Source organism: Erythrolamprus reginae, chromosome 2, assembly GCF_031021105.1.
Source record: "Erythrolamprus reginae isolate rEryReg1 chromosome 2, rEryReg1.hap1, whole genome shotgun sequence".
In the NCBI taxonomy this organism is placed as follows: domain Eukaryota; kingdom Metazoa; phylum Chordata; class Lepidosauria; order Squamata; family Dipsadidae; genus Erythrolamprus; species Erythrolamprus reginae.
This window is the reverse complement of record NC_091951.1, coordinates 154,375,730-154,401,775: the sequence shown is the minus strand read 5'-3', so window position 1 is coordinate 154,401,775 and position 26,046 is coordinate 154,375,730. Positions and strand designations below refer to the sequence as shown.

General features: G+C 41.5%; 1 protein-coding gene across 5 annotated transcripts in view; it reads right to left on the bottom strand.

Annotated features, from left to right (window-relative positions):
• Positions 1–26,046, bottom strand: part of CACNA1G (calcium voltage-gated channel subunit alpha1 G) — a 393,060-nt gene that overhangs the window by 241,781 nt on the left and 125,233 nt on the right. For all 5 annotated transcript variants that reach the window (XM_070740004.1, XM_070740005.1, XM_070740007.1 and 2 more), the window contains exons 2-3: positions 20,746–20,845; positions 18,136–18,269 (exon numbers count right to left, since the gene is read on the bottom strand). In XM_070740004.1, coding sequence (XP_070596105.1) covers positions 18,136–18,269; positions 20,746–20,844 — 233 coding nt within the window. In that variant the 5' untranslated portion in view covers position 20,845. The remainder of the gene's footprint in view (positions 1–18,135; positions 18,270–20,745; positions 20,846–26,046) is intronic.

Below are 26,046 nucleotides of genomic sequence, written 5' to 3'. Positions count from 1 at the left end.
ACACACTCTTTCAGGATTGGCGCAGCTTCTTTTGCAGCCGAAGTTGGTCTCAGCACGCCAGACATACGCGCGGTGGGCCGTTGGCGTTCTACGGCTTTCCGGGCCTACATCCGTCCTTAGGTGAGTGGGGGCGGGACAGGGCGCGGCCCAGGTGGCCGATTCTAATGCTACTTTGTTTTGTCTCTTCCCCCCCCCTTTTTTAGATGACGTGCAGGGGGCCTGTAGAGTCCTGATCTGTGGCCACAGCATGGTATACTGGGCCGAGCGGCGGGCCCAGGTGACAACGCCAGGCACGCAGTTGCAGCTGGACCGGCATGTTAGGGTGCAATGGCTGGGTCGTAGAGGCCTACGTTGGTTGGAGCTACTTCCCTTGCTGTTCAACAGCGGGAAGGTGCAGGGGGTGCCGGGATGGTTGGTCTTGCATGTGGGAGGCAATGACCTGGGAGCTATTACGGGCGTTGACTTGCTGTGGCACATTTGGGATGGATTGCAGGTTATTTGGAAGCGGTGGCCGGACACCCGCATCCTCTGGTCCAACATTTTGCCCCGTAGGGTTTGGAGGCATGCTAGAAATCCCAGGGCTGTCGATGGGGCTAGGAAGAGGGTCAATCGAGCAGTCAGGAAATGGTTACTCCGTGAGGGGGGTGGGGTGATAGACCACCCCGAGATTAGGGCATCCCTCAGGGACTTATATAGGCAGGACGGTGTTCATTTGTCAGAAAGGGGTAATGACAAATTTTTAGCGGACCTGCAGAGGTGCCTGCACATTCATGTGCAGGGGGGGGAGCAGGGGGAATAAATTAAAATTTCACCCCCTGCTGTGGCCGATAGGGGGCGGAAATGGGCGTAAGCAGCAACGGTGATCTCCTTTAGGGGCACCTCTACTGAGGTGAAGGGGGGATCTTCCTCGCGGATTACAGAGCTCGACCGGCCTGGGTTCGTTGAGGGGGGTTGCTCCTGTGGCTAGCTGCATGGATATTATCAGTGACCAGTGGCGAGCCATCCCACACGCCGAGGGGGCGTAGCCAGGTGCAGGGAGCAGGTGTAATTTTACCATGACCCTGCACCCAGGCATGGAGCTTTCGCCCAGAAGTTGCTCAGTTGAGTTTGTGTTGAAGTTAACTCCGCCCCCATTTGAGTTTATGCACCACTGCAGGTCACGTGGGCTTATTTGGTTAATTAGTTAATTAAGTTGAGTTAATAAAAGTGACCCTATTTATACCCAATACTGTTGTCCGACTGTTACTCCGCCTGCGCCGCAATGCCGCCGGCGACTCACCAGCCGGCGCGGGGTTGCGGCGTGGGACCGGGGAAGGAGGCCGCCATGTTGGGGCGGAGCCTGCGGCCCCTCGTCATCCCCAGGGGCCGCAGTGACGAAGTTTGGTGGCGCGGGCCACCCATTGGCCGGGCGAGGGTGAGGCAGCCCTATAAAAGGGGCTGCCTCGTGGCGCAGTTACCCTCGCCCGGCAGTTTCGGAGACACCCGCCCACCCTCCCTCTGCTACAGGGTACATATGATGGGTCGCCCACGGTGGGGCCGAGTAGGAATTTTTTGCAACCACAGCAAATTGGCCCAGCTCTGGTTGTTTTTTCGCCTGCTCTACTCTGTACGTTGGAGTTGTGGTTAGGGGGTGATCTCACCGACTAGTGCCCCCCCCCTCAAGGTAACTGGGGGGGGGGGGGGGTTGGCCGATAGGGGACGGAAATGGGCGTAAGCAGCAACGGTGATCTCCTTTAGGGGCACCTCTACTGAGGTGAAGGGGGGATCTTCCTCGCGGATTACAGGGCTCGACCGGCCTGGGTTCGTTGAGGGGGGTTGCTCCTGTGGCTAGCTGCATGGATATTATCAGTGACCAGTGGCGAGCCATCCCACACGCCGAGGGGGCGTAGCCAGGTGCAGGGCGCAGGTGTAATTTTACCATGACCCTGCACCCAGGCATGGAGCTTTCGCCCAGAAGTTGCTCAGTTGAGTTTGTGTTGAAGTTAACTCCGCCCCCATTTGAGTTTATGCACCACTGCAGGTCACGTGGGCTTATTTGGTTAATTAGTTAATTAAGTTGAGTTAATAAAAGTGACCCTATTTATACCCAATACTGTTGTCCGACTGTTACTCCGCCTGCGCCGCAATTTAGAAAGAACCTTCATCAGTACAAAAATACTCGGGTTATGACAGCAATTAGATTATGACCACTAAGCAATGTGGTCTTAAAGCATGACATCAATGAACTGCATAACTTAGTGATGGCAATCTCAGTGGTCTCTGTGGCCAACAGTGAGGCTCACAGGTCATTAAGCAAGGACCTTATGTGACTGAAACTGCAATTTCTTGCATGCTTCCAACAAGCAAAGTCAATGAACACAGATCATGAATGTGTTTTATGAAAATCACTCAGATTGGCCTCTCACTTCCAATTCACGTGGCAATAAAAGAGGGAGAAGTAGTTTTAGATCTACATAATGTCTGCTCTTATGGTAGTATGGTCTGCCTTATAGGGCTGACACTATTATCAGCTTTGACTGATAGGTTAACTGCATTAATTCCTGGGCAAGAATACCTCTGCCACAATGATTCATTTAAATGTTGTTTTACAAAGCCCTAAATAAATTAAGATTATTCAATTATAGTAGCTTCCCAAGCACCAATGTTCTTTGCAAAATGTCCTGCTCGATCTTTGGACCTTGGAGAGGAAATGAAATGGGCAGTACAGATATGACCTCTTTGAGACTAAAAGTCTCCCCAAAGTCTTCTGTTTAGACAGGACTTCCCTGACTAAACAGAAGACTCCTGTTTAACTCCCTTTAACATCCATCTTTTTAAACGACTGCTTTTAATTGTTTTTCATTGGACTTGTAAAACACCATGATGACAGCTGATAGCCGCCCCGAGTCTTCGGAGAGGGGCGGCATACAAATCTAAGTAATAAATAAATAAATGAAATTCATTCCAATGAGAAATGGTATAAAAATATTTCGGATAAACACATAAATTGTCACAAAAATGAAAAAGCTCATGGAAAGTGCAAATATTTGTACCACCTGGTTCTTATTTTGAAAGGCTACACTGATTAATAACTTTAGGACATTATTGGGATTCAGGGTGTATCTTTATCAAAATGAAGAAAATAAATTGGCCCTTTTTAGGATGCCTTGGCTGCAGATTTTCAGCTATCATCATGCTAATAAAATGTAACAAAACTGAACAAAATGTAATTACCTGATTGGGGGAATTTCTAGGTTCTAGGGGCACAGATTGCCCAGGAGGTTCTAGAGTGACAGTCCACCCATGTTTACTTTAAAAACTTTGCCTTATTTTTTTTTAAAGAGTAAAGTGGTACGGAATTAAAAATTGCAACTAATTTTATGACTGGTCTGCTGAGAACCTTCTTCATCCTGGGTTCAGAGAGGTTTGAAATGATCATAGCAATCACAACATGACTGGCTCTTTTATTCATTTATGTATACTACTGTTGGATTTCTTTTTCATGCAACAGAACCAGCTGTTTTTCAGATCTATTTCCTTTGGACACACTTTCTTCATTAATATGTCTGCCAAATAACTCCTCTGCATATGCTGTAATTGGTGTGTGAGTGTGTGCATGTGTAACAAGGTATAGCATAAACACTCTGATTACTGGGCGATAATTACCTCATATGACTCCTCTAGGATGCACTGAAGATAGCTCTGCACAGGTAACAGTGGGCAAATTATTGTTAAAGTATCTTGTCCAACTTGTATGATTTTAAATCTAATCTCCAGTAAGCTGCTACCCACCCAGAATGTAATTGGAAAGGAACTACTGCTTTGTGTCTTCATTCAATCACTTACCCGGAATAATAATAATAATAATAATAATAATAATAATAATAATAATAATAATAATAATACATTGGATTCGTATGCCGCCCCTCTCCATAGACTTGGGGTGGCTAACAACAATAATAAACACAACATGTACAATCCAATAATAAAAACAACAACTAAAAACCCCTATTATAAAACCAAACATACACACAAACATACCATGCATAACTTGTAATGGTCTAGGGGGAAGAGCTATCTCAACTCCCCCATGCCTGACGGTACAAATGAGTCTTGAGTAGTTTACGAAAGACAGGGAGGATGGGGGCAGTTCTAATCTCCGGGGGGAGTTGGTTCCAGAGGGCCAGGGCAGCCACAGAGAAGGCTCTTCCCCTGGGGCCCGCCAAACGACATTGTTTAGTCGACGGGACCCGGAGAAGGCCAATTCTGTGGGACCTTATCGGTTGCTGGGATTCGTGCGGTAGCAGGCAGTTCTGAAGGTAATCTGGTCCATTGCCATGTAGGGCTTTAAAGGTCATGATCAACACTTTGAATTGTGACCGGAAACTGATCAGCAGCCAATGCAAGCCACAGAGCATTGAAGAAACGTTGCCAAATCTTGGAAGCCCCGCGATGGCTCTCGCGGCTGCGTTCTGCACGATCTGAAGTTTCCGAACACTTTTCAGAGGTAGCCCCATGTAGAGAGTGTTGCAGTAATCAAACCTTGAGGTGATGAGGGCATGAGTGACTGTGAGCAATGACTTCCTGTCCAAATAGGGCGGCAACTGGTGCACCAGGCAAACCTGGGCAAACGCCCTCCTCGCCACAGCCAAAAGATGATGTTCCAATGTCAGCTGTGGATCGAGGAGGACGCCCAAGTTGCGAACCCTCTCTGAGGGGGTCAGTAGTTCCCCCCCAGGGTAATGGACGGACAGATGGAATTGTCCTTGGGAGGCAAGACCCACAGCCACTCCTAATATATTATTTTTTCTACAACTATGTCTATCTGTGAGTGGGTCTTTTTTCATGAGGAGGCATAAAATCAGTATTGCTTGCAGAAGCAATGTTTAACACTGCAGACAGGCATTTCATGAGAATGTATCATAATTCTATCAAATTTAATATGAATCTTTATTTAATTCTTGTATCCTATGACAAGCATATTTGTCCTAAATATCTCGGCTTCTTTTCTTTTGAAATGCTTCAATTATATTATTCTTTGGATGACAAAGCATGCCGCCAAATCCCTGGTTAACCTTCAGTGACCCTTTTAATATTAATTTTAAAGAATAACCATTGATGTAATGACCAATAATTACACGAGGCATTAAAACACCTCATTCCTATGTCCAGCTCGGTTCTAGGAAGAGCTTCAGTTTTAGAAAGATGTGATAAACATGCTGATGTCTCTTTTCAACTCCAATAACCTCAACCGTTAAGCAGGAGGACCAATGTAGAAAAATACTTTGGGGCACAGGGTTAAAACGTGCATCATATAATCACAGTAAATCATGAGGTTCCTCAAAAGTTAGCAGGGCAAGATGTAAATGTAAGGCCTTGTTCAAGAGATTTGTGTAGAAGGAACCAGATATTCTTTGTAAGGATAAACAGAACATTATAATTGTTGAAAAGGACTATTCTAACTGTAAGCCAGTCCTCTTAGAAGCCATTATTAAAGCAATTTACTACCCTATTAAATATTCTTGTTTCAAAATGAGATGAGAGAGAGAGAGTCAGTCAGTCAGTCAGTCAGTCAGTCAGTCAGACAGACAGACAGACAGACAGACAGACAACAGACAGAAGTTAATTTTTTCCAATAACTTTCAGCTCTCTCTGTAGAAAGGAAAGCTATATAAAGTAATGAAGAAAAAAAGGGACATATATTCCTCAGTAATGAAACTTCAATGAAAGTCGATAAGCTTGGGGAGCAGGAGAGGGAAAGAGGATATTTAATTTCATATTGAAAATGTTAATCTTTGCTCGCTGGATTGCTTTAGATTGGGTCCCAAAGGGAATAGGGAAGACCTTCAGTGAGAGAGAAATGGTTCATAACAAACGCTGACGTGGCTTTTATCCTGAATTTCTGGTTTAATTCCAAAGTAGTGGGGCTTTTAAAAGAGAAAGATTACCCATGTGCTCAAAGGCATGAAGAATCATTACTTATTGTTATGTAACTAGCATAACATTGCTTAGGGCAATATTATACCGTTCCATCAAGATAATTAGCATTAAAATTTTCCAGCAATCTAGAGACTCTACTTCTCCATCCATGTTCCTCATTCTCTTGTGTTGTAGTAGACCTGTCTTTCAAAGATTCGGCCTGGCCTTTCAAAGCACCATCTAAAACACATCAGGAGAGTAGAAATGTCTTCTCTGCGGCCACACATATGCTTCAAAAGACATGACCACCATTATGATCCACCACGCAGCACGTTCTGAGAGCAAATCTGTTAAATGCTCCATCAATATTTCATCATGTATGTAATTTCAAACAGCCTGCCCTTCCATAATATCTTGCCTGAGGCAAGCAACCGTTTTAGAATTTCAGCCAGCAGGGGGGGTTAATGGTGCTGGATTAGCAGCAGGGAGAACTAAATTCAGTCTATTTTCAGTCATGGAAGCTTGCAGATTGACTTTGGGCCACTTACATTCTCTTAGGACAATTTACCTCATTAATGTTATATAACGTTTCCCCTCCTTATATGTGGAAAATACTGAAAGGCATAGTGGTATCCAAATTGTATTGAGTTCCTAGAGGAAAATGGGGGGGGGGGGACCTAATAAATGAATAAATATTTGGAATATTGAGGATGTGTACTGGCTCTTAAAATGGCTGCCACGGTGAGGCACGGCCCATCAGAAAAATCACATGGACCACCCTGAAAAAGTCTGTGGCATTACAGAATCTTCTCCACCACATCCAAGCTCACATTCCTAAGAGTTTCTCTCCCCCCCCCCCCTTTTAAATTAAAGTTAGGTAGGGGAAGGAGCTAAATGGCACTAAGGGAAAGGTCTGCCTTTTATTTTTTCTGTATTATATTTGTTGTTTTAATTGGTTCTGCAGAATGCTTTAATTGCTGGTTTTATTGTACACCACACAGAATGGCTTTGTGTGAGATGGGTGGCCATAGAAATTGGACAAATAAAAATAAATAAACAAATAAACAAACAAACATGCCTAAATCTGACAGTGTGTTGAAAAAATACATTGCCTATCCATGATACAACTCTGTTTAGATATTTTATTTTATTTTTTTTGCACAAAACAAAGGTAGAATGAATGAGTGTAAACTCCAGACTAATTATCCTATGTTTCTTTGCTTTAATAATGGAGCAGGGAGAATTGCTTCTAGTCTTTCAAACGTATATTATGGAGAAAAGAGAAATAGTATCCAAAACAGAATCAATATGAAGCAGAAGAAAGAAAAAGAAAGAAAGAAAGAGAGAGAGAGAGAAAGAAAGAAAAAAGAGAGAGAGAAAGAAAGAGAGAGGGAAAGAAAGAAAGAGAGAGAGAGAAAGAAAGAGAGAGAGAAAGAAAGAGAGAAAGAAAGAAAGAAAGAGAGAGAAAGAAAGAGAGAGAGAGAGAGAAAGAAAGAAAGAAAAAGAAAGAGAGAGAAAGAAAAAAAAGAGAGAGAAAGAAAGAAAGAGAAAGAGAGAGAGAAAGAGAGAGAGAGAGAGAAAGAAAAAGAAAGAGAGAGAGAGAAAGAAAGAAAGAAAGAAAGGGAATGTGAGGGACAGAAAAGAAAAGAAAGTCTCTAAATTCTGGAGAAAGCCATATGGTATAATGACAACCTTGATAGCTTCAGTACTTTTTCCCTTGCTCCAAATTCCCTCCTGACTTCGTTTTCCAAAATTGCTCATGTATCTAGAGAGCACTGACCATACTCTATGTCCTAACCAACTGGCTGCTCATTGAAGTTTTCAACTATGGCTAGCAAATGGCATTTACTTTCCTACTGCAAGTTAAATGCTCTCTGCAGTGTAAACCAAGGATCAGCTCATGGAAGAGCTTTTCCAGACCGGCCTTTCCAAGGCATGTTCGGAAGGGAGTTTCAACGCATCTGAATAGGCCCCCAAAGCCTGGCATGAACAAAGCGCTGCAGATGTTATTAGACTGTGCTAAATTGGCCAAGCAAAAGCCTAGGAGGGAAGCCTCGGCTAGGTTTCAATTCAGCAAGCTTCACACATGTTCAGAATTACATGCTGTCTTCTTTGCACGCGACTCTCAGAATGTGCTGGTGAGAAAAGGGGCAACGCAGCCTAGATAGCAGAGAGGAATCTGGATGCACAAAATTATGCTCTACGTTCCCCAGAGTTCCCCCACGGGTAATGCAGGATTGTTAAACTGGATTCTCATAGTTACCATGATGTAATAACCGAGCCTTTGGGGGGTAATGTGAGACTGAATTGATAGTCCTGTTGCACATATTTGATTTGTGTCCAATAGTTGAAATAAAGAATCATTTCTGAACTACTACCATTTAATTGAGTTTGGGCTCAGCAGAAGTAGATTCTTTCCCAAATTCTGATCAATGTTTGCCATGCTAAAAAAAAGCTATTTAAAAGGGATGACAAAATGCACTTTCATTTGTTGATGGAGATTCTGACCATCTGTTAGCCAACTGTAATGGTATGTGAGAATCACCTTGGTTGACAGGAAGAAGTGACGCAGGGTAGAAAATCATGTCAAGGTAACTGAGCTCACAGAAGGTAAGGGGGCGTGGGAAGTGTTTCAAAATGACCCTTCCCTATTTTTCGGGAGAGTGACAAGCGAAATACTTGCAGTGTTGCAAGATTCTGTTAATCCAACCTTATAATACAGAATTAGTACTCATAGTTATGCTTTTTGTCTGACTATCTCAAAGAGCTAATACCAACAGATGAAGATGCGGGGTTTTTGAGAGACAGAGGAGGGAGGGAGAAATCATTATCTATGTCAGTGTTTCTCAACCTAGAAACATAGAAACATAGAAACATAGAAGACTGATGGCAGAAAAAGACCTCATGGTCCATCTAGTCTGCCCTTATACTATTTCCTGTATTTTATCTTACAATGGATATATGTTTATCCCAGGCATGTTTAAACTCAGTTACTGTGGATTTACCAACCACATCTGCTGGAAGTTTGTTCCAAGGATCTACTACTCTTTCAGTAAAATAATATTTTCTCATGTTGCCTTTGATCATTCCCCCAACTAACTTCAGATTGTGTCCCCTTGTTCTTGTGTTCACTTTCCTATTAAAAACACTTCCCTCCTGAACCTTATTTAACCCTTTACCATATTTAAATGTTTCGATCATGTCCCCCCCTTTTCCCTCTGTCCTCCAGACTATACAGATTGAGTTCATTAAGTCTTTCCTGATACGTTTTATGCTTAAGACCTTCCACCAGCCGGTCTTTGGACCCGTTCAATTTTGTCAATATCTTTTTGTAGGTGAGGTCTCCAGAACTGAACAGAGTACTCCAAATGTGGTCTCACCAGCACTCTATATAAGGGGATCACAATCTCCCTCTTCCTGCTTGTTATACCTCTAGCTATGCAGCCAAGCATCCTACTTGCTTTTCCTACCGCCCGACCACACTGCTCACCCATTTTGAGAAATCACTACCCCTAAATCCTTCTCTTCTGACATTTTTGCTAACACAGAACTGCCAATGCAATACTCAGATTGAGGATTCCTTTTCCCCAAGTGCATTATTTTACATTTGGAAACATTAAACTGCAGTTTCCATTGCTTTGACCATTTATCTAGTAAAGCTAAATCATTTACCATATTACAGACCCCTCCAGGAATATCAACCCTATTGCACACTTTAGAGTCATCGGCAAATAGGCAAACCTTCCCTACCAAACCTTCCCCTATGTCACTCACAAACATATTAAAAAAGAATAGGACCCAGAACAGACCCTTGTGGCACACCGCTTGTAACCTGTCTCTGCTCAGAATACTCGCCATTAACAATAACTCTCTGATGTCTATGCTTCAGCCAGCTTGAAATCCACTGAACTATCCAGGGATTAAGTCCAATCTTTACTAATTTAACTATCAGCTCTTTATGTGGAACCGTATCAAAGGCTTTGCTGAAGTCCAGATAGGCAATATCCACGGCACCACCTTGATCCAACACCTTTGTGACATAGTCAAAGAAATCAATGAGATTAGTCTGACATGATTTGCCTTCAGTAAAGCCATGCTGATTTGGGTCCAATAAGTTATTGTTTTTTAGGTGCTGATTTATCCTCTTTTTGAGTAGAGTCTCCATCATTTTAACTATAACTGATGTCAACCTAGGCAGCTTTCAGATGTGAGGACTTCAATTCCCAGAATTCTTCAGCCAGCTGGTTGGAGATTCTAGTCTTTTTAAATCCACACATCTTCAAGTTAGCAACTTTGAAAACCTTTGCTCTAGAATGAGTCAGATGGAGTTAGTGGAGAAGGGCAGGATGTAGAACTCCCTCTCTTGAAAAACAGGAAGGGGACAAGAATATGGCTTCTCTTGATCTAGTGTCCATCTGAAGACTTGGATTTCACTTTGCAGAACAGTCAGCTCTGTAATTTGGGAATGACAGTTCATCACATTAGAATAATCTTTTTCAAAAGTACAAAGAATAAATTCCCTCTTCACAAACTCATAAACAGATGTTAGATGTATTTAGGGACTTGGGTTTATTCTTTCCTTCCACTTTGACAATCAGATGTATGGGACTTCAGTTATTGCGCAGGTCTGAAATTCACATTTTGGGCCTGTAAGTATTTAACTAAATTTGTATTACACACTAATGCAAGAAGAATCACAGGTCTTAAAGTTGGACTTGACCATACTGTGATTTATGGCAATAGCCAGAGTCCTTAGGAAGTGTAGGAAAATAGGGGAAATAGTATCAGATTGTCTGCTGTTGCCCTTAAGCCACTAAGAAGACTGTCTTGGGTTCAAAATCCACATTTACTGTTATGTCCCTCACAGACATAACAGTAAATGTGGATTTTAATGGCGAGGACAGGGCTTGGAGAAGAATTCCTATTGGTCCCAGCTGACAAACACAGCAGGTGGGAGAATAGCGCTCTCTGATTGGTCCAGCCACTGTCAGTGCCTCAGAAGCTTGCTCGCTCTTCCAGGTTGTTAGCGAATGGAGCAAGTCACTTTTAGACGTCACCGTTAGAGTTAGAGTTTCTGCCTCATAAATCCCAGCGACCGGTTAGGTCCCACAGAGTTGGCCTTCTCCAGGTCCCGTCAACTAGATAATGTCATTTGGTGGGATCTCGGGGAAAAGCCTTCTCTGTGCCCCCCCCCCCCCCGAGATTCATACTGCCCCTACCCTCTATGCCTTCCATAAAAACTTAAAGACCTATCTGTGCCACTAGGCTTGGGGCCATTAGACCCTTGACCCCTGGCTGACAAATGTAGCATGTTTTGCGATGTGAGTGGGAATGAATGATTTTAAATGTTAGTTGAGTTTTAAAGTTTTTCTAGTAAAATTAATTGGATTTTTAGATTTGTACATTGTATATTGTTTGCTATGTTGTGAGAGGGGTGGCATACAAGTCCAATAGATAGATAGATAGATAGATAGATAGATAGATAGATAGATAGATAGATAGATAGATAGATAGATAGATAGATGATAGATAGATTGATAGATTGATAGATTGATAGATTGATAGATTGATAGATGATAGGTAGGTAGGTAGGTAGATGATAGATAGATAGGTAGATAGATAGGTAGATAGATAGATAGATAGGTAGGTAGGTAGGTAGAAGGTAGATAGGTAGATAGGTAGATAGGTAGATAGGTAGATAGGTAGATAGGTAGATAGGTAGATAGGTAGATAGGTAGATAGGTAGATAGGTAGATAGATAGATAGATAGATAGATAGATAGATTGATAGATGAAAGGTAGGTAGGTAGGTAGATGATAGGTAGGTAGGTAGGTAGAAGGTAGATAGGTAGATAGGTAGATAGGTAGATAGGTAGATAGGTAGATAGGTAGATAGGTAGATAGGTAGATAGATAGATAGATAGATAGATAGATAGATAGATAGATAGATAGATAGATAGATAGATAGATAGATAGATAGATAGATAGATTGTAAACTGTAGCCCGCCTCACCTCATTCCTATGCCTTGTTCAGCGAAATGAACATTTACCTAACAGGAAATCTGAAACCTTGTTTGCTTAATTGAGTCCTATAGCAACTCCAAGAAGCAGGCTTGAGATCCTAAACAAGAATCCTCAAGCAGCTATCAGAGTTCGCCACTGCTACTAACATCACTCCATCAGTCATGCAGGTTTCACACTCCACTGATGAAACCTGCATGATTAGCATTATCTATATCCATGATGGCGAACCTATTTTTTCTATTACTGTTGTGAGCTGCCTCGAGTCTACGGAGACGGGCGGCATACAAATTTAATAAATAAATAAATAAATAAATAAATAAATAAATAAATGACACACGTGCCACAAGTGGCACATGCAGCCATATCAGTGGCTCACGTCTGGCATGCATATCAGGCATGTGAACTCAGGTCTGGCAAGCCCAGCTGATTTTGGGGCCTTTTGGACCCACTGGGGGTTGGGAAATAGCTTGTTTTCAGCCTCTGGAGAGGGTAGGGAAGGCCTGTTTTTTGCTCTCCCCAAGCTCCAGAGTCTTTTGAGGAGGATAAAAATGACCTCCTCCTCCGGATGTCAGAAGTGGCCTGTTTCCCAAGCCTGGGAAGAGCGAAAAACGGGTGTGCCATTGTATGCTGGGAGTGGGGGGGGGGGGGGGGGGTCATACATGTATGCATGGGGGACCATATAGAATTATGGGTGTGAACACACACATGCGCAACATCCCTGTACCCCCCCCCCTTTTGACATGCGAACCGAAAAAGCTTCATCATCATTGATCTATATCATCTCAAAGTTAAAATATGATTATTTGTTGACCTCGATATAGCCCCTTCCTAGTAAATCCTGTCCAAAGTTCACTGTAACCATTAAAAATAATAGAGATTGAATTGCCTGCCAAGGGCTTCCTCAAATCGGCAGCCAATGCAGATTTTTATATCATACACCAGTCTTCTCCAACCTGGTAGCCTCCAGGTTATGGAGACAGCAAGTCCCAGAATCCCAGCTGAATTTCTGCCAGGCTGGCTGTAGCTTCAATACTTCTGGACAGCATCAAGTTAGAGAAAGCTTCCAGATGTTGGAGAGCTGGAATAATGGAGCTGGCTAAGCTACTACTAGACCTTATATACTGCAATGGATTTTAAGTTTGAGAAGAGACTTCTTCAGACCCACCCATGAGTCCATGTGGCTGTAAGCAAGTCGCATGTGACTTAATCTTCCTCCCTAAAGGAAAGAGGCACAACTCTGGGGATGGCTATGGGTCACAACGATCTGTTTGAAGAGAAGCCGGGCATTTTAAATAGTGACAAAACATTTAATTTGTACGAAACCAACATTTTGTTTCAATTAAAACAATTGACAGCTAATACGATTACTGCATCCCCACATATTTTACTTTTTATTTTCTTGCCACATGAAACACAACTGGGGTTGAGGGGATTGGGAACACCATCTCAGGAATCCTTGGAACCATGATGTTGTGCCTCCTACATATGTCTGCATTGCTCTGAACTTCATGGCTTAAATTTTTAAAAGGTTAATTGAAGGAGGAGGAGAAGGAGGAGGAGGGGAAGAAAGAGAAGGAGGAGGAGGAGGGGGGAAGAAGGAGAAGGAGAAGAGAAGAAGTAGTAGTAGAAGAAGAAGAACAGGAAGAGGAAGAGGAAGAGAAGAAGAGGAAGAAGAAGAGGAGGAAGAGGAAGAGGAGGAGGAGGAGGAGAGGAAGAGGAAGAGGAAGAGGAAGAGGAAGAAGAAGAAGAAGAAGAAGAAGAAGAAGAAGAAGAAGAAGAAGAAGAAGAAGAAGAAGAAGAAGAAGAAGAACTACTTTAGGAAGATCTTACAAGAACCCATCACCCCTGTAAAAAAATTGCTTCTACCAGCATGATGAGCTTTTGTTGCTGACTTCCTAACCCAAAAAATGTGGCCATTGCGGTTTATTTCTCAAACCCTTTGGTCCATTTCAGGAAATTCCAGTTAATTATACACAAAAGGGTGTGTGTGGGTGTAGGGGCAGAAGTCTAAGAGACTCCAGGCATTCTTCGTCAATAGGAAGGTGAAGAGAGAGAGAGAGAAAGAAAGAGAGAGCCTCCAAACCCTTTATGTGTCAAGGAAATTTAACCCTCTTTGGCTGAAAGCCAGGAACTTTTCATGTGGATTGGAAACCTCAGCCAGGAGATTCTCGGGTGCTAGAAAGAACCTTTAATTTAAACCAGGTGCCTTTGGAAGAAAAAAAAACAACACTTCATGAAAGGCAAAAACTTGGTCGCGTTCCCTCAAAACAAAAGGGCAATCACGCACATTTTGACTGAAATATCCCCTTTTTGGAATGCAGCCTTCATGCTTTAAACAAACTCGCTGAAACCTCATCCATTTGGACAATCGGCATGAAACTGAGACTACCCATATTTCTGGAGCTGGAGCAAATGCTTGAGGAGGGATGCCAGCTATGTCCGCCCAAAGTTGCAGAGGCCTTACAGTATGGAAAGCAGCACACAGGCTGGCAGGGAACAAAGGAAAGTGGGGCTTGTGGCTGTCAGCCTTCACAGTGGCCTTCCTTGGTTGCCGCTGTCTGCAAAATTTAACACTGTGAGTGCCATGGGAACCAAGGAGGCCCACGGAAGATGGCAAGGAACCCCATTCATACTGGCCATTTGCCGGCTGCAAGGGGGACAGTGGGGATAGAGAGGTGTTGAGGACATCTATTGCTGCTGTCACACCTTTGCCTACAATCCCTATTCACTTCCTCTTCTAGACTGAGATAATAGAGAATGGCTGCCCAGGGACAGTGCTCCCTATATACACTGCTCAAAAAAATAAAGGGAGCACTTAAACAACACAATATAACTCCAAGTCAATCAAACTTCTGTGAAATCAAACTGTACATTTAGGAAGCAACACTGATTGACAATCAATATAAAAAAGGATTCCTCTGTCAGTTTGGTTATTTTCTTGTAGACATTTCATTATCCAAACTAAGTAACATCACCAGTACTATACAGTACAGTAATGAAATGTCCAGGACCCCTGCCCCATTTCAACCCTGAGCTACAAATATTATCTTTCATTGGCATCATTCTGTATTTTAATGAAGGTGGCCCCTCATGTGATTTCATGCAGGAAAATTCAAGGTTAATTCCAGGTCATTAGAAACATTGCACAGATCTCTGGCCTGTCCTTTACAGCATAAATGTATGCTGTAACATACAGCACCCTCTGACTGGCAGTAAACTTGGGGGAGGGGGGATCTTCCTTCCATTGCTACTTGGAATCATATCTGGAGCTTTATGTTGGTAGAATCAAGTCCTTAGTCACCAAATAATGTCCTTTCCCAAGTAAACATCATGGAGCACAAATCATTTGAAAATCCTCTACCATAATCATCAGTAATGACGAACTGAAACTGATTAGATCAATGGCCCCCAAATGTTTGGGCTCCAGGGACCCAAGAGAGAGGTTTTTCCATGGATCGGGGGGCATGTGGTTTCACATGCTGCCTACATCCTGTGGATGGGGCATCGCTTGTTTGAGCAGCTTAATTGCTGGTATGCTGTGGACTGGTGCTGGTCCACGGACTGGGGGTTGGGTACTCCTGGATTAGATGAATGAGATATTTTAAAAATCTTCTCCTAGGAGGTCTGCCCATCCCTTGTGCCATATATATATAGAGAGAGAGAGAGAGAGAGAGAGAGAGAGAGAGAGAGAGAGAGAGAGATGTGTGTGTATGAGATTAGAATTGCCCCCACCCTCCTTGCCTTTCGTAAGCTTCTTAAAACCCACCTCTGCCACCAGGCATGGGGGAACTGAGATATTCTTTCTCCCTAGGCCTTTACAATTTTATGCATGGTATGTTTGTATGTATGTTTGGTTTTATAATAAGGATTTTTTTCTTTTTAGTTGTTTTAGTATTGGATTGTTACATGCCGTTTTTATCACTGTTGTTAGCCGCCCCGAGTCTACGGAGAGGGGCGGCATACAAATCCAATAAATAAATAAATAAATGAATGAATGAATGAATGAATGAATGAATGAATGAATGAATGAATAAATAAATAAATAAATAAATAAATAAATAAATATGCTGATAATGAAAAGGAAGGGAGACTAGTATAGATCTATTTCAAGCTATTTTGCTCTCATCAGCTAGCCATACCCTTGTCAGGATTTGAACCCGGGGAGTCTGCCTGTAAGGTGGTAGCTTTAACCTCTAGACCACAGGTTCTCCTTCTTGTGTGTATGTGTGTGTGTGTAAATGTTTTTCTATCGTGTCTTCTGGTATAACCAAATATGCAAGGGAGCATAATGCTTCCTTCCCTCCCATATTTGGGGATACCAGGTGACTTGACAGAAAAGCATTTAATCTTTCTCCAGGCTCAGCTGATAAGGGAGGAGAACATGTGGCTTATAGGGCAACAAGGCAAGCAGCCCAAGTTTGAATTCTAGAAAGGTATGACTAGCTGATGAGAGCATATATATAAGATCCACCAGCTTCTTTGTTCCCCACTCTGAGTAGTGAGGGTTAGGGTAGTGAGGCCAAAACTCTAGCCTCCCCTCCCCCATTTGGAGGGCTTGGTTATTTTAAGGGGTGCTTAAAAAGTGCTTAAATGCTTAAACCTTCCCTTCATTCCTTGTTGGAATGGGTTTGGTCCGGTGATGGGCCCCACCTAGTACGGATGGGATTGGCAATCGGTTAGCGTTTTTTAAAATGGGTTCTGGTGGCTGGTGTGGGCGTGCGCGCCCAACATGTGTGCGTGCACTTCCATGTGAGATTTTGCTTCTGCACATGCACCCGAAGTGAAATCTCGTGCGAGGACACTTGCATGGATGAGATTTCAACAATTTTTGCCCTCTTTTTTGCTTCCGTACATGCCAAAATGTTGCCCATGTGAGATATCACTTTGGGCGCATGCACAGAAGCAAAATCTCACAGGGGCGTGCACACACACATGTCAAGGGTGCGCACTCCTGCGCTGGCTTCAGGACCCCGTACCGGTAGGAAAAAGTAGGTGGAGCCCTTCACTCAGTGATGGGCTACCAAAATTTTTACTACCACACTGTGGGCATGGCTTATGCATTTTGTTTCAACATCTTGGGTGCATTGGGGTGGAGATCCAAATTTTGCTACTGGAACTGCATTCCTGACCATTTCCGTAGGAGCCCACCACTGCCTTCGCTGGTCCGGTCCATCCAATTTTGGAAGGCAGCACCAAGCATGGCACACAAAGTCTGAGCTAACACACATGGGCTCTTGCCTGATCCTTTTGCTCAACAAGTGGGGCCAAACTGGACAACCTGTGGCTCTCTCTGTTTCCTAATACATCTGCCTCTGCGGTTTTCCAAGGTTTATTTTTACTTTATTTTTCCATAACTATGTGCCTCATTACAGGAGGAACAGAACATGTGTCGTACATTTTTTAAAATAAACCCACTACCTTTTCACGAATACTCTTTGCAGGTTAAAAAAAAATCCTCCGAAGAAGGATGTGAGTATAGCATAGAAGGAAACTGATCTGATGCAAAGTTAGAGCTCTCCTGATTTCCCTAACAGTATCCTTATCTACCATCTTCCACCCACTCCACTCATGTCCATATCAGCATCTCCTGAGTCTTTTGCATCAAAAGGAGGGGAGAATGACTCTGAGGCTACTTGTGCAGGAGCCCCAGAAAATTCCAATGTTGCACACCAGAAATAACAGAACACAGCAACTCTTGGCTGGGATTTATAAAACACTCCATAAATCTCCAATGAGATTATTTATAGTGCCTTTAATGTCTTCCAGTAGCTGAAAGAAAGTACTCCAAATGCCGGGGAAACGTTCGCTGACATCTATCATGTAATTCTGAATGGAGTGAAATAAATAATAGGCCTCCGTCGCATTTTTGCTCTTTGTGTGTATGGCATAATTGGCGTGCACGAGGATTGCAGTGCTGAGGATTCTCAGCCAGGGCTGCCATGGGTTGCACTCAGGGAATTACAGTTCCCAACACATCTGGAGAGGCCCTGGGAGAGAAAGGTTGCCAGAATAAAGCTAGAAACATTTAAAAAGTAGAACGAAGCAACTGAAACTCTATACAGTTTGCACTAGGCACAATATTATGCTAAAACTTTCTACATTTGTTCTGTTTAGCTACATGTAATAACTAAGAAATATGAACACGATAATCTATTTCTCAGCTGTTTTTCAGCAGAAAATGGCTTTTTTGTTTGAGAATTAATTTCTGACTTACCCAGCTAAGACTATAAAAAAATCCAGACGATTCCACGTGTCTCCCAGGTAGCACTTCTTCCCAAAAATCCCCAAGGCAATCATCTTGATTATCATTTCCACCGCAAAGAAGGCAAAGATAAAATCATCAAAACTCTGGAAGATAAAGAAGCAGGATCTGTGACAAAAATCTGAGCTGGTGGCAGTTCATTCTTCAAGAAATCTGACCCAATTTGTTCTAAGGCCATCCTCTATCACAATCTTATAATTCTCCTGAAGACAACTCTTCTCACATTTCTAAGTGTAAAAGAAAAAAAGAGATGGGCCAGGGAATTATTTCATCCCTAGAAGTGGCACAGCTACATGGACTGGATGTTTCCTCATCTCCAGTGCCAAAGTGACTGAAGAAAGCCTATTCCAGTTGGCTATGAGTCTGCAACCACGACCAGATTTATTTAGATAAGAAGCCAAGATCTGAACAAACTAGACTATAAATTACCCTCATATGACAGATTGTTTGCCCCACTTTGTGTCAAAAGCAACTCCCCTATATTTTAACAGTGAGAATTGGTGGTTTTGCTTCCTCTTTAGATCCAAATTTCAGTTCTCAGTGGATCTCCCACACTGAATAAATGTTTGGATTTGAGGCGAATTCCCCATCCCAAATAAATGTTTGGCTCTGAGTATTTGAAATTCCTGCTAGTTTCTGCAGTAAATTTAGCATTTACTGCTTTCCTTGGATATGTGTCATGAAAACTATGCACATGGGTCGGTCAAGAATGATAGGTAAGAAAGCCATCTTGATTCTTTACCCATATGGCAAACAGACCAGAGAGAGAATGGCATCTAACAGAACTGCCCTACACCCATGGAATGTAGGATACAGCAGTGTTTCCCAACCGTGGCAACTTGAAGATATCTGGACTTCAACTCCCAGAATTCCCCAGCCAGCATTCACTGGCTGGGGAATTCTGGGAGTTGAAGTCCAAATATCTTCAAGTTGCCAAGGTTGGGAAACACTGGGATACAAGATACAAGGCCTTAAATCAGGTGAAAACATTTGCCATGAGAGCTATTCTCACTCAGACTTGCATATCATGTTCCTTATTTCTTTATTTGTGAACATTTATATGACCTGCCAACTCACTTTCAATGACTCTGGGTAGGCTTATAAACATACTGCTCCGGCCAGTAGTGTGCTAGTGAAATAGTTGACTGTTGGATGAATGCTTTTAATACTGTGGGGTTTTGTATTTTGGTTTTTTACCTTTGTATGCCACCCTGAGTCCACTGGAGAAGGGTGGCCTATAAATTTAAATAGTAAATAATAAATAAATAAAACCCAATATTTAAAAAAAAACAATAAAAAGCAATAATCCCCCACCCCTGATGACAACAATCAGTCAATCAAATAAGCCACTTGATGGGCTCCAGCCAACTCTGGATTTGTTTAATTATTATTTATTGTTTATTTACTAGTGATATTTATATGCTGCCCCACCCCAACAGGACTCTGCAGCAAAGCCACCGGGACTTGCAAAAGAGTGTAACATTTTATCTCCTCAGGGAGGATGTTCCATAGGGAGGGAGCTACCATGGAGAAGGCCTTACTTCTTCGTTCTGCTAGGCCATTGGAAGAGAGAACCTGTAGCATTTCCTGCCTCCCTGCTCTGTGGGCCAGGTAGATGTGGACTAGGAAAGATGGTCCTTCAAATAATCTAGACCCAAGCCCTATTGGACTTTGAAGGTGACAAACAGCACCTTGAATCAGACCCGGAAACAAATTGGCAGCCAAAGCAGCTCCAGGAGGAGAGATGACACATATGCACATTTTGGCCTGCACAAAACCATGTGGGCCACTGCATTTTGGACCAATTGAAGCTTCCATATACTTTTCAAGGGGAGCCCCATATAGAGTCCTAGTTGGTCCTTTAATAATGAAAAATTGTTGTCTAGCAATTAACTTTGGATAATTTATGACTTAGGCAATATGACTGAAATCAATAAGATTAAGATTTAGTTAATGATACAATATAGCAATGTAAAACTAGTAGGCTGATATAAAAAAGCTGTAACAATAATGTCAACAGCATCTGTGTAAATTGTTGAGTGTTCAAGACCTGAAATATAACTGTAATTATGAATGATGATATTTATATATCTCTATAAGTTGTGTTTTGTCTTTGTCTTTATTTATTTTATGGTATTTGTTCTTTTTAATGTAAATAACTAATAAAGATTTTTTTTTAAAAAAAAAACCTTGAAAGGCTGTGAAAACATGGCTCTGCCGGCAGGCTTGGGGGCCGTAAAAAACTACTTGGCCCCAGACAGATGAATGTTATTGAATGAATGTTTGTTTGGGTTTTTTTATTGGTTTATATTTCTTGTGTTATTTAATGCTGTATATTTTATTGTTTTATATTGCCTATGACTGTACGCCAGCCAGAGGAATTGGGCGGCTTAGAAGTTAAATAAATTAAATTAAATAAATTAAACAAAGAGATGTTTAATGTTAGAGATTGAACCGGAAGCCCGATGCAGTCAAAACACAAGCTTCTTTTTCCACTAAGCTAAGGCCTCTCTCTTGTATTACACTTTTGACAAACTGGCATAAAGATAAAACAAATTTTACCTGGAGGATCTTGCAGCGCGGAGAGTCGCAGCCCATGTCTTCACAAGGGTGGAACATGCCCAAAGTGACACAGTTCAGGAGAATTACCAGCATACTCATTCTTTCAAACCAGGTGCAAAAGAGATCAGTCAAGGAAAAGACCAAGTGTAGAAAATTAAATACATATTCTAAAGGAAAGACATGGAGGCATTTCTATGCATATTTTAGTTAAGGCACTATAGCAAAGAGTAGCTAAAACATGTTCTCTATGAATCTGAGTGCCAGTGTCTTCCTGTAAGAAGTAATAGTCCTACTTCTATATAATTGACCTTCTCCAAAAAGAAAATCATGTATCTTTCTCCTACCAACCAGTCACACCCATAGGCACCTCAGTTCATATTGCAGTTTTGTAAAACCCACATTTTATCTGCTTCCTATCTTTGGCCAGCAAATCCTGGGAAAGATATGAGGGTTGAATGAAAAAGAATGCCTGCCCCTCTATAACTTTACATTTGGGATGTTTTAATACGTGAATTAAGGAAATAATTTTTAAAATGAGCTGCTTTGTTACTTGTATTTACTTCTCCATATATTGTTACCATGTATTGTCCCTCTGCAGTAAATTGATAATTGGCAAAGCTAAATAATGCTATCATAAAAGAACCCCATACTTTGTCTCTTCAACTATGTCAAGGCTATCCTTTCCACCTCTTCTTCTGAGTCAAACACAAATGTATTTCTTCAATTCTGGGAAAAGGTGGAAGCACCAAGCTGGGACTATATGGTAGATGAATTTAAAAGGTGATAATCAACTTCAGGTTAGTTTCTTGGGTAGCTTATAACATATAAGGCCAAACAGTGTGATGTTATATCAAAATTTCTTTCCAAACTCTGGTTAAACATTGTTTTAAACTTTTTAGTGTTGCAATGTGGTGCTCTGAGTCGATAGTAGTGCCAGGTTCAAGAAAATCCATTTGACTAATACATTTTGCAGCTCCCAAACCAAGAGTTTTCCTGCAGAGATCTGAATTATAACATAAACAAACCCCACACCACACCAATTTCAAGATGATATTCATGGACTGACACTTCATTTATGGTTAATAATGATGAGTCTGTTTCACTGCCTATTGTGATCTGTGGAAGAAATTTCTCACCCTCATTTCTGTAGTGTGACAACCATTACTGAAAAATGTCAACTCTTAAAAGTTTTATTTGAACTATAAAACTTTTATATTTCTCTCTACCCTCAGCATTCAAGGAACTCTGCTTCCACAGACCTTCTGATATTGAACAATAATAATGAAGATCATTAATGTGATCAATAAAGTGACCCCACACATTCTTATGAAAAGCAAAGCTTGACAGTAATTTCACTCTGAGTGATCAGCTGATGGTTTTCAATTAGTTCATCAACCTAACTCATATGAAACTCATTAGTTGCTGTCATAGGTCACTTATTTTGTCCTTGATCATAGAAAATCAGCTTTGGTTTACCATCTTGACATTTTTTGGTCCAGTAATGCATAATATTTATACTAATATAGTCATGACCATAAACGTCCTGCATTGAGTGGTACTTTTCAGTTGGAAGTAGACTTCCAATAGTCAGAAACTGAATCATGCCACACCACACTGATTAATATCCACCAAATGCTTTGATTTCATGAACAGCAACTTCCTGAAATTAAATAACAGATGGTAAAGGACATGTCAAAAACTAGTTTTGTGCAGTTCTTAAGGCATCAGGCTAGATCCTACGCAGCTTCTGCTCAGGCAATCTCACTCTATTCACAAGAGCCTACAAAACCTTTGCCAGACCCATCCTAGACTACTGCTCATCTGTCTGGAACCCATACCACATCTCAGACATCAACACCCTTGAAAATGTCCAAAGATATTTCACCAGAAGAGCCCTTCACTCCTCCACGCGTAACAGAATATCCTACGAAAATAGACTAACAATCCTGGGCCTAGAAAGCCTAGAACTACGGCGCCTAAAACATGATTTGAGTATTGCCCACAAAGTCATATGCTGCAATGTCCGAACAAGTCAATGACTACTTCAGCTTCAACCGCAATAACACAAGAGCATGCAACAGATTCAAACTTAATACGAACCGCGCCAAACTTGACTGTAAAAAATATGATTTCAACAATCGAGTTATCAAAGCATGGAAATCATTACCGGACTCAATTGTGTCAACCCCTAACTCCCAACACTTCTCCCTTAGACTCTCCACGATTGACCTCTCCAGGTTCCTAAGAGGCCAGTAAGGGGCGTACATAAGTGCACTGGAGTGCCTTTCGTCCCCTGTCCAGTTGTCTTTCCTTTCTTTCACCTATCTTATATATTCTCTTCCTTTCATATATCTTCTCCTCTAAGTTCACTTTCACCCTCTTTTATATTATCACATGTCTATTTTTCTTTCTATGTATTTGTGTATTGGACAAATGAATAAATGAATAAATAAATAAATAAAATAAAATAAATAAAATAAATAAATAGATACTAGGAGATTGTGAATTCTAGTCCCACTTTGGTCAGCTTGGTGACCCTGGGCCTTTTTCTCAATCCCAAGAAGGAGGCAGTGGCAAACCACTTCTGAAAAATCTTGCCAAGGAAACTTCAGGAACTTGTCAAGGCAGTCTCCAAATATCAGACAATACTGAATGAAAGATTTTTTTAAAAAGCAAAGGACATGCCAAGGCTTCTAGTGTGTTAATACTTCATCTGTTGGTTACTTATATTATTGGAGACATTACCTTTCATTCAACCCTTGTAAATTTCAATCCCATTTGTTCACTCAGTGAGCAGGTGGGAGAATGACAAAATGCCCATGGATGTCATCATACTTTCACACATGTAGCAAATATGGGGATGCAAGCCCATAACCAAAGCATTTGCACACATGTCATCACAATGGACTGCTTGTGCTTGTGCTTCTTTCTTTTGTAATATATATTGCTAAAAAAATAAATAAAGGGAACACTTAAACAACGCAATATAACGCCATGTAAATCAAACTTCTGTGAAATCAAACTGTCCACTTAGGTTACCTAGATTCGCCCACGTCTCTCCAACACTCCGTGGCTTGCATTGGCTGCCGATCAGTTTCTGGTCACAATTCAAAGTGTTGGTAATGACCTATAAAGCCCTACATGGCATCGGACCAGAATACCTCCGGTACTGTCTTCTGCCACACGAATCCCAGCAGCCAATAAGGTCCAACAGAGTTGGCCTTCTCAGGGTCCCATCGACTAAAAAATGTCATCTGGCGGGCCCTAGGAGAAGAGTCTTTGCTGTGGCGGCCCCGGATCTCTGGAATCAACTCCCCCCAGAGATCAGAACTGCCCCCACCCAACTTGTCTTTCGTAAATTGCTTAAGACCCATCGGTATCACCAGAATTGAGACATCTCCCATAGGCTTATATAGTTTTATGCATGGTAAGCTTGTGTTGTATGGCTTTTAAATGATGGGTTTTTAGATGCTTTTTAAATATTAGATTTGTTATATTGTAATAGTGTTATTGTTGTTATGAGTCGCCCCGAGTCTTCGGAGACGGGCGGCATACAAATCTAATAAAATATAAATATATATAAATATAAACACTGATTGACAATCAATTTCATTTTGTTGTCAGCACATTCATCTTTGTACAGAACAAAGTATTCAATGAGAATATATCATTCATTCAGATCTAGGATGTGTTCTTTGAGTGTTCCTTTTATTTTATTTTTTTGAGCAGTGTAGATAATAATGGGTTCAAGTTCTATTATACTTTTTGATAGTTTTCGGTACTTCATAACACTTTGTAAGTTTATTTATGAAATAAGTTATATGATCATGTTTATACCAAGGGCTATTACATTTCCACTGGTTTTCATGTAAAAATTCTGTTCTGTAATTTAGAAATTTGGAAACTGCTCTGTTAGTACAAACCCCTAGCACTGTTAAAACAGATGGAATTTTACAATCCATCCAGCCTCTCTTGTTGTGAACAATTCCACCAGAAGTGGTTGAATGAAATTCTGGAATTATTTAACGGTTTGAGGTAATGAGGAGTCAGTGAGAGGCCAGTGCTGTAACTTTTGATGTGTTATTCCACTAAGGAATATGAAGGAAGAAGCACTCCATTATGAAAGAGGTGTAGAAACATAGAAACATAGAAGACTGACGGCAGAAAAAGACCTCATGATCCATCTAGTCTGCCCTTATACTATTTTCTGTATTTTATCTTAGGATGGATATATGTTTATCCCAGGCATGTTTACATTCAGTTACTGTGGATTTATCAACCATGTCTGCTGGAAATTTGTTCCAAGGATCTACTACTCTTTCAGTAAAATAATATTTTCTCATGTTGCTTTTGATCATTCCCCCAACTAACTTCAGATTGTGTCCCCTTGTTTTTGTGTTCACTTTCCTATTAAAAACACTTTCCTCCTGGACGTTACTTAACCCTTTAACATATTTAAATGTTTCGATCATGTCCCCCCTTTTCCTTCTGTCTTCCAGACTATACAGGAAAATGGGGGACATGATCGAAACATGCTACTCTTTACCTAGGCAAGCTTAGCCACAGAAATTGCCAAAATCCAAAGAACCTTGAGGTAAAAGGGACCAATAGCAACTAGAACTTCAAATTTCACATTCTGACCTAAATATTATATTGTCTCTAAGCTTGTATAATCACATGATCCCAGAGATACTGATCAGATGGAACACAAGAGGATTCATTAAGCAACATCTGTGTTTGTTGATATTTTTCCTTCTCATAATTTTTTTCCAAGTGCACTTTCACTTGATTCCCACAGTCTCTTTTCTCTACCTACTGCTATCCAGTTCCCATGGTTTGAACCAGTGCCACAAGAAACAACCTTGGATGATGCTAAAGAAATACGTAGTAATCCAATGTCTTGTGACATGGTTTATTTGGGGACTACATTTGGAAGTGAGCTAGTTGTAACTACCTCTGACAATTTTATGAGCAATCCAATCAGAGGCCAATACTTAAGTCTCATTTATCTTTCCAACTATGGACCATTTCTGGAAATAAACACCATTATGTAAGGATACCTAATATTAATGGAATTTTTAGCCCTGCTGCCCTGTTCAAGTCTGTGCAACACAAAATCGAAGTTTAAGACCCTGTAAAAAAATTTCCCTGCATTCCTGAAACTTGAAATTTTATGACTTTTCATCATTTCAGGGGTTCTCTCTATGAGAATTTTTTTGGGGGAGTGGGGGGCTTAGTTTTTGCTGGGCAAAAAAAGGCACAATTGCACTGTTTATGAGTCTGTATGACTCGCACCGAAAA